Consider the following 9,953-nt stretch of genomic DNA (forward strand, 5'->3'; position numbering starts at 1 on the left):
GTATAAGGATAGGAGTTGATACTCATGGGTGAGATTTATACACATGTTGCTAGTAAGGGAATTACTTGAAGCTACATGGTGAGATAAGGGGCTAAATCGCGTGTAGCTGTTTCGAAAAAAATATTTTCAAAATAAATACAAGCCTCACGCGGTGACATAAGGAAGATTATCATTGTGATTTGTGAAATGAGGTTATGAGGTGTGGCACCTCGGTTGTGATTCTTATTGTACATTTTATGTTTAGAAAAAGGCTTGTTGGTTGGACAGTTCTTATTATTTTCTTCATTATCTTTCTTATATTTGTCTGTATTTGATTACTTATTGTCCTCATTATGTGTTCACTTCTTGTTGCTTTTACTGCCTGAAGTTCTGTTGTTAGCTTACATTATTGTATCGCTTTACTGTCATTCATTTCCTCGTTTTTCATTATTAGACTATACTATGCTCTGTTTAATTTTTCTTATCCTAGTAGGTGTCTTGACCTGGCCTCATCACTACTCTACCAAAGTTAGGCTTGATACTTACTGGGTATTGTGGTAGTATACTCATGCTACGCTTCTAGATATTTTTGTGCAGATCCAGTTACATCTACTCGTGCCGGACGCTAATGATCGCACAGTTATTACAGGAGACTTCAAGGTATACCTGCTCGACGCTCGCACGCCTTGGAGTCACCTTCTATTATTTCATTTACTACTATTTATCATATTATCAGACAGTGTTGTATTAGAGCTTTTAGTACATTCTGTAGAGCTTATGACTCAAGTCCGCGGTTTTTGGGGATCTCGTTAGTGATGTTCTGCTTAGGAGTTATTATGAGCTTTATCGGTTTATTTATTATCTTAGTTTGTTATTTATGTTAAGCTATTGATTAATGTTAGACTTACCTAGTTTTAGAGATTAGATGTCATCACGATCACTTTAGTAGGATGATTTTGGGGTCGTGACAAATTAAATCTTAAATAAAATTAAACAATGGAGACAACTTCATATGATCACCAAAAGGAGACGAGACTGAGCCCCACATCGAAAAGGAAAAATGTAAGGGAGTAAGATTTATGTCCCTCCCATGTTGTACAATTTTCTTTGTTTAATTGGAACGGAGGAAAAGGAAGTTTCCTATTTACATCGTCCAAAAACTTTAGCTTAAACAGTTTTCTTGTCACTTTCGCAGTACTCATATTTTCAGCAATAACTAGCACAATGCAATAAACGTTTTACTAGTCTAAACTAGGGGCGGGCGTTCGGATAGTTCGAATTGAATATGAAAATTTTTTGGATTTTCAATTTCGCGTTGAAGAAATATCAATCCAAATCCACTCTAAAGCTCGGACTGGATCAGATTTTTTAAATTCGGTTTCAGATTAATCGGTTTGGATTTTTTGAATTTTCGGTTTTGAGCTTATAAGTTGAAATGTTTCTTCTTTATGAATATCCAAATGAAGTACTCATATTAAATTACCTGAAAAGTTCCTCATTTTCATTGCAATCATCCAAATATATATTCAAGTAATGAAATTATTATCAAGAAAATATAATAGAGATATTAATACGGCCGATACGAAATAGCAATAGTAAAATCATGTCCAAATAAAAAGTATTCTGACAGTAACTTAGTAATTAATATTTAATATATGAGATAATATCTATTGGGTATAGTATTTGAACTTATTAAGTACTATTTGCATATGAATAATGGATTAAATATAAAGTATAAAAATTTCGGATTATCGGATATCTTAAAAAACAAGTATCAAATCCAGTATCCAAAAATTATAAAAACTAAATCCAAATCAAAAATCTAAAAAAATTCGAATTTCGATTTGAATTTCGAATTTACCCAAACTATACCCATCCTAGTCCAAACCATGACCCAAGAAAACCTTAGACAAGCAAGGAGCGCCAAACCAGCGACAAAACCGTGATGGCCTTGCTATGGAAATGAGTTAATTATAACAATTAACAGTAAATTAAAATCATAGAACTATATTTTATTATGTCAAAGTAATTGAACTCTATCCTCTATAAGAATAAAGTGATCAAACTTTAACCCGTAAAACAACAAAGTCACAAAAAAAATTATCCCAGTAAAGTTGCTAAATTTTAGTATTTTACCCAATAAAACCACTAAGTTTTACCTAATATAAGGACAAAACCTACCCGACAATGTGACTTTTTTTTAGTTTTGTGAATTTAATATTACAATGAGCAAAGCTCAGTGATATTAATGTGACAAAAACTAATTATGTGTACTAAAATATAATTATTTTATTGTGACAAAAATTACTTAGCTTTTTGTAAATTGATTAAAGTCTGAGATAAAATTAACCCTTTGAAAGCATGGTTATTGTTGTTGCTTTCCCTCATGTAAAAGCTGACCTACCCTATTATTTTGTTGTCTTAGTTGACTTTTGGGGGACCCAAAGATGAGCAGCGTACTACGTATTGTACTGTCTCGTGGCAGAAGACATGAATATCTTATTGTCTATGAATATCATGAGCCATAAATAGGATATTAGGAAATTAATAAACAAACCACAGAATGTTCAATAGTATACATTTGCTTCTCTTCTACGTTCGGATTGGAATATTGATATGCATATCCATATTGCTTAAAGGAAGACATCATTAGATCTAGGAACAAGGAAACATTTTGAAAAGTGGAAGCCACATTACAGAATTTTAGGTTTTTGTCCTATAATATGCCTGAACTCTTTATTTAAAAATTTAAAGATTAGTAGAACATAACTTGCAGGGTTAAGCGAATTCACTTCTTACTTATGTTATATTAAATTATAATAATTGTTGGTTTAATTCTCAGCCAATTGGTAAATTCTGATTTAAAGTATTTTAACATTTGGCTAGGCATATTCAACCTCGATCAAGTAAAGGTTGTGTATTTGATATATAAGGATATTATTAATTTTGTGTATATTATTCTTAAATATGAAGTAACAATATAATTTTAACATAACACATCGGTGAATAAATAGTTTGATGTCTAATAACTTGTTAAACTTTATGAAGATTTATAAGCAAATGAATATCAACTAATTGAAAATTAAATGTATTTAATCATATACTACAATGACCAAAATAAGAATTTATAAAGTTTTTGTGAAGATTTATAAGCAAATAAATATCAGCTAATTGAAAATTAAATGTATTTAATCATATATTATAGGGCAAAAATAAGGATTTAGTGACAAAAAGTACAACGTTTCCTAGTTGTTATAATTAGTTGTTAAGCTGTTTGTTTTTTCTTTGACTATCAAAATAGTTGTTAAGGATTGTTATAAAGTATTGAGAGTCAGGGGTCAAAGTGTAATTAAAGAAAGTTTGGAATAGTTAGTTGTATAAGTAAAATAGGTTGTTATATAGTACAGTGAATCTGGAAATCAGATACTTGTACATAACCGACCTTCTTCCTAACCGAATCAAGCTCAATCTTCTCTAGATTCTTCCAATTTGATCAATGGAAATTGTTGTTGCATGTGTCATGAAGTGTTTCAATTGCTCGATCTAGCTCAAATTAACATGGTATCAGAGCAGCTATTCTGATATTAGGGCTCCGACACAACTTCCGGCAACTATTGAAGTGAGATTTGACGAAATCGACTGGTTTTTGACTAAATCACGATGGCACGAACTGAGGTTTCTTCACTCGAACACAATCATCCATTATTTCTTCAAGCGGCAGATGCATCAAGACTAGTTGTAGTCCCAATCAAACTCACAAGGCCTGAGAATTACGTCTTGTAGAGTAGGGCAATGAAGCTAGCTCTTTTGGGCAAAAGTAAGCTTGGATTCGTTGACGGAACCTGTGTAAAAACTATGTTCGGAGGCGAACTCGTAGAACAATGGGAGAAGTGCAAAGCGATTGTACTTTCATGGTTTGGTAGTACTGTTGCAACTGAGTTGATGCCCAGCATCATGTTTGCGTCTAGTGCGAGGAAAGTACTTACTTAATTACTTACTACTCAAAAATGAATGACCTATGGAGTGAGCTAGATGTATTAGTTCCTTTGTCTTCATGTGATTGTGAAGAAGCTAGGTCATCCATAGAACATATAGCTAATCAGTGGTTACTACAATTTTTAATGGGATTAAATGAAAGCTATAGTAATGTGAAGAGTAATGTGCTGCTAAGAAGACCTATAGCTACTGTAAATGAAGCATATGCCATAGTAACACCCAGGAAGAAAGTCAAAGATCCTTGGGTGTTGGTGATGCAAATAGAGATCCTTTAACTATGTTAGCAGGAAGAACCCAAGGCTTCAAGCCTAAGAAGGCAGGACTAATCTGTGAGCACCGTGGGTACAAAACACCTAAAGGAAAACTGTTATAAAATTGTTGGATATCCAGCTGATTTCAAGAGTAAAAGGAAACTAGCAAGAACAGAAGAAGAACCAACGTCAATAATGTAGCTATAGAAGAAAGCAATAGTGGTGGAAGCCTTCCACAAGGACACTTCCTGACAGAAGAACAATATAAACAACTGGTGGGATTGCTGAACAAACCATCCGATGAGAATTCTATCAATATGGCAAGTATTATTACTTTATCATCCAGAGCTTCTCTAAGAGAGTGGATAGCAGACTTTGGAGCAATATACCACATTACTTGCAATAAGGAAGTTCTAAACAATACAAAAGGATTAGAGGCAAATGAAGGAAGTGGAGTGCAATTACCAACAGAAAGTAGAGCTGAGATAACACACACAGGGGATGGAGTGATTTTAGGAGATCAGTGCATTAGGGATGTCCTATATGTACTAGATTTTAAGTTTAATCTATTATCTATAGCAAAGCTAACAGAAGACCTTAGATGCTTTGTTGGATTTTATCCTGACTTCTGCTTATTACAGGAGCTCTACAATGGCAAGGTGTTGGGGATTGGTAAGAAGCCTAAAGGTTTGTATATGTTGAAGGAAAGGGGTGCAACAACAGCAATTGAATCAGTATCAAAAGAACACACAGAGAGTGCACTTTGGTATTTCAGGCTAGATCATGCTTCATTGAAAGCTATGCAACACATTTCATCTCTACAAGGCAGAATAAATATCAGGCAATGAGAATCTTGCACTATATGTCCCTTAGCTAAACAATGTAGATTACCATTTTCTGTTAGCAATTCTAAGTCCACTACTAATTTTGAACTTGTTCATCTAGATATTTGGGGACCCTATAAGGTACCCATATAGGAAAAGATATTTTGTTACAATTGTTGATGACTTCAGCAGATACACTTGGGCCAGTTTGATTCAATCAAAATGTGAAGTTTGTGTTGTGTTGAAGAATTTTCTGTCTTTAATTCAGAATCAGTTTGATGTGTGTGTTAAGATTGTAAGATCTGATAATGGGACTGAGTTCTTCAATACACAGTGTAATAAATTATTGTCATCTCTTGGTATTTTACACCAAAGTAGTTGTCCTTATACACCCCAACAAAATGGGGTGGTTGAAAGGTAGCACATACACATCTTGGAAGTAGTCAGGGCACTGAAGTTTCAGAGTGGGGTTCCTATCAAACTTTGGGTGATTGTGTGAAGACTGTTGTATATTTGATCAACAAAATAACTTTATCAGTATTGGCAGGAAAAATACCTTTTGAATTATTATATGGGAAGGTTAGAAGGTTGGATCATCTAAGGACATTTGGCTACCTATGTTATGCAAGCAATCTGTCTAAGGGAGACAAGTTTGCACCTAGAGTAAGGAAGACAGTCTTCACAAGTTATGTTGAAACTCAAAAAGGATACATGTTATGGAGACACATTCCTTTTTTGTTAGTAGGGATGTTCAGTTCAAAGAAGATTTCTTCCATTTCAAAATGGCAATTGTTGAATAAGGTGACCCATTTCTTCAACAACCAACTCAGCTCATAATATTTGATCCCTGTGACAATGCTGGCACTAATCCTCATGATCAGCTCACATCCCTAACACCTCCTACAGATGCTTCTCTTCTTGAAGATAATGTTGAGATTGACATTGAGGATGGTCCATTACATGACCATCATATACCAGATGTTATTGAATCAACTGATGAAGCTAGTAAGCAGCCTGAGCCAGTAATTACTGAAACTAATGAACAGCATACACCAACAGTTATGCCACAAGATGATGTTCCCCAATGCACTACCAACAGGCCTCAGAGGAAAACAGAGTCTCCTATCTGGATGAAGGATTATGTGAATCCTACAAAAGGATCAATAGGCCACAAATATCCTACATCCGACTATGTTGGTTATTCACATCTTTCTACCTCATATCAGTTTTATCTACAAGATTTCTCAGCTTTCACTGAACCTAGAAGCTTCAAGAAAGCTGTAACTGACAAGAAATGGATTGAGGCAATGAAGCAAGAGGTTAGAGCTCTTGAGGATAATCAGACTTGGAAGGTGGTATCCTTACAACCAGGAAAGAAAATAGTGGGGTCAAAATGGGTGTACAAGATTAAATACAAGGCAAATGGAGAGGTTGATATATTCAAAGCAATGTTAGTAGCCAAGGGATACACTCAATAGAAAGGGATTGACTACCATGAAACTTTCTCACCTGTGACAAAAATGGTCACAGTTAGGACGGTCATTGCAGTAGCAGCATCAAATGACTGGTCGTTATTTTAGATGGATGTTAATAATGCATTTCTACAAGGTGACTTAGAAGAAGAAGTCTACATGGAGATGCCTCAGGGTTTCCAGCAAAAGGGTGAGTATAAGGTCGCAGGTTGTTGAAATCCCTATATAAACTCAAACATGCTTCTAGACAGTGAAACATAAAACTAACTACTGCCCTTGTGCAAGCTCGATATATACAAAGTCCATATGACCATTCCCTTTTTACTAAAAAAAAAAAGAGGAGTTGACATTGTAGTCATTCTGGTGTATGTGGATGACTTACTAATCACTAGAAGTAATGTTGACCCAATACACGAGGCAATGGATTCTTGTTTTACTAAAAAAAAGGAGCTGATATTGTAGTCATTCTGGTGTATGTGGATGACTTAATAATTACAGGAAGTAATGTTGACATGGTAACTTCCAGATAAAGGACTTGGGGGAGCTGAGGTATTTTTTGGGTATAGAAGTGATGAGGTTAAAAAAAGGAATAGTTCTTAATCTGAGAAAATATGCTTTGGAGTTGATCTCTGAAGTAGGGCTTAGTGGTTGTAAACCTGCTTCCACACCAATGGAACTCAATCACAAGCTAACAACTGTAGACTATGATAAGCATGTGGGAATCACTGAAGATGCAGAGTTGGGAAATATAGCAGCATATCAGAAACTAATAGGGAAGTTGTTATATTTGAAAATCACAAGACCAGACCTATACTTTGTAGTGCATGCTTTGAGCCAATTTATGCAAAGGAAAAAACAGTGTTATTTGAATACAGCAATGAGAATCATCAAATACATCAAAGGTTCATCAGGCCTTGGTGTATTCTTGAAGAAAGGAGAAACTCATACACTCACAGCTTACTATGACTCTGATTGGGCCGCTTGCACCAATACTAGGAGATCATTCACAGCTATATTGTGAAGTTGGGAGACTCATTGTTGTCTTGGAAGTCTTAAGAAACAACAAACAGTCAGTAGGATCTCGACAAAAGCAGAATACAGAAGCATGGCAGTTGTAGTTGAAGAAATTATTTGGGTAACAGGATTATTAGGAGAATTGGGTGTGAAAGTGCAGAAGCCAGTACATCTATATTGTGGTAGCAAAGTTGCGATATAAATAGCAGCAAATCCTATTTTTCATGAGAGGACAAAGCATATAGAGATCGATTGTCATTTTGTGAGAGAAAAAATCAAGGCAGGTCTGATCACTACCAACTATATTACTTCCAAGCACCAACTAGCTGACTTGATGACCAAGAGCTTAGGAACAGTACATCACCAGCTACTATTCTTCAAGCTTGGAGTGCTTGATATATTTAATACTCCAGCTTGAGGGGGAGTATTGAGAGTCAGGGGTCAAAGTGTAATTAAAGGAAGGTTGGGCTAGTTAGTTGTTTAAGTAAAATGGGTTGTTATATAGTACAATGAATTTGGAAATTAGATACACACTTGTACATAACCGACCTTCTTCCTAACTGAATCAAGCTCAATCTTTCTCTCTCTAGATTTTTCCAATTTGATTAATGTAAATTGTTGTTGCATGTGTCATGAAGTGTTTCAATTGCTCGATCTAGCTCAAATTAACATGAAGTTTATCTGACCTTGACTAAGAAGAATGTAATATTTACTAAACTAACCCATTTTTTGAGTATTAGGAAATGAAATTGCCAGTTTGATAATGTAACGAGCCCAGTTAAATACACGTTATGTATTTGAACAAGCACAAAAAATTATAATGAGCAGTAGGGCAACACTTTCTTGTTGTGTAGGGCTGTCTTTACAGAATTTAAGATAATTTTGCATATCAACTATACTCAATATAATAATAAAGTCAGTATTTTTCTGTCTAAATTTATTTAGCACCACTTGAGTTGGCGTAAATATAACACTACTAAAAAATGATAAATACCAATGAAAAATGATAGTTGTCGGTCAGTTTTATAGGAAAACCGATCAAGAAACGGTGGCGGTAGTTAGTAGGTCGGTATAACTAACTGACTGACTTCGATCGGTTATTACTGATCAAACACGTTTGGTTGGCCTGCAATCCAAATATAAATAAAATAACTACAAATTATTTGTTAAATTTTTTATTTTTAATTCAAAATTAGTGTAATGATCGAAATTGGTCAGTTACATATTAATATTATTTTTATTATTTTAAATTAATAGCAGTCACTTTGTTTAATGTAATCAGCTAACCAACCACAGTCATTCCGTTTAGTTTTAATGTAAAAAAATTTGGCCAGTTAAACTATCAATTTCAGCCGGTATATAATAATTTCTATATTTTTATGCTAGATATCGACTGATTTCAGTCGGTTCTTTGTATTTTTTTATTTTTTACATTTTTCGACTGAAGTAGGTAGGCATATAGCAATTCTTCATTTTTTATGATTAATTAATAATTTAGTACTTATTTTATAGCAATTCAATGCTTTATTTTATAGGTGCACCACCTGCCAAATAAAAATATACATACAAATAGCATTAATTTGCTGCCAAACAATAACAAGAACCTCCAACTAATACAACAACCAGAACATCCAACACGTACATGAATCTCCACTCAAACATACGATAATCTCCAACCAAAACACAAACTAACCATTCAAACTAGTTCACATTAAATCAAAATAACTTAAGAATTCAAACTAGTTCATGGCACTAACTCAAAACAGTAGAGCTGTCAATATAGGCCGGGTCGTGTTAGCCCAACACAGCCTATATGAGCTTTAGCAATTGATGTGCTGGGCTGGGCTGGGCTTGCCTCACCATTTTGATGAGCCATATAATGGTCAGCCCACCCCAGCCCTATGCGGGCCGCAGACCCCCGCAGGCAGGCCCATTATTTTTTAAAATATAATTTTATATTTTTTCTTTAAGTTCTAACCTAAAAAGATAAATATTTAAAAGTTAAAAAATATCTTATTTGTAAAATTTCTCAAAAGTTAATAACTTTTTATATTGTTCCATTATATCACAATAAATTCTAAAAAAAATAAAAGACAAGATTATGTTTCATTCACTAAAAGTCAAAACTCAAAACCAACTATTCAAGAGAACGCCAATGACGCTTATGGAATATCCAACACATTATCTTCATCAAACACACTTGTATCCGCTTGGGACAAGGTTGTCTTAACATCTTCACTTTCATCTACGTCTACAATTTATATATTAATAGATAAATATTGTAAGCACGTGATTTTTGCCCTATATGAGAATTACTCCCAAAAAAATTCAAAAAAAATAAAATAAAATGATTTTCCTTGGTGTGCAATTTTGTGGTATTTTTGTGTAATTGTTTGTATGTTTGTTTGTGCATGTTT

General features: G+C 34.2%; 1 protein-coding gene across 1 annotated transcript; it reads left to right on the plus strand.

The window, feature by feature from the left end:
- The first annotated feature begins 4,543 nt into the window (after positions 1 to 4,543).
- Positions 4,544 to 6,528, plus strand: LOC142175812 (uncharacterized). Its single transcript, XM_075242812.1, has 4 exons — positions 4,544 to 5,067; positions 5,113 to 5,191; positions 5,319 to 5,409; positions 5,852 to 6,528. Exons 1-4 carry the CDS (start codon positions 4,544 to 4,546, stop codon positions 6,526 to 6,528), a joined length of 1,371 nt encoding a protein of 456 aa, XP_075098913.1.
- Positions 6,529 to 9,953: the final 3,425 nt, after the last annotated feature.

This window comes from Nicotiana tabacum, chromosome 3 (genome assembly GCF_000715075.1).
Source record: "Nicotiana tabacum cultivar K326 chromosome 3, ASM71507v2, whole genome shotgun sequence".
NCBI classification, from domain to species: Eukaryota; Viridiplantae; Streptophyta; class Magnoliopsida; order Solanales; family Solanaceae; genus Nicotiana; species Nicotiana tabacum.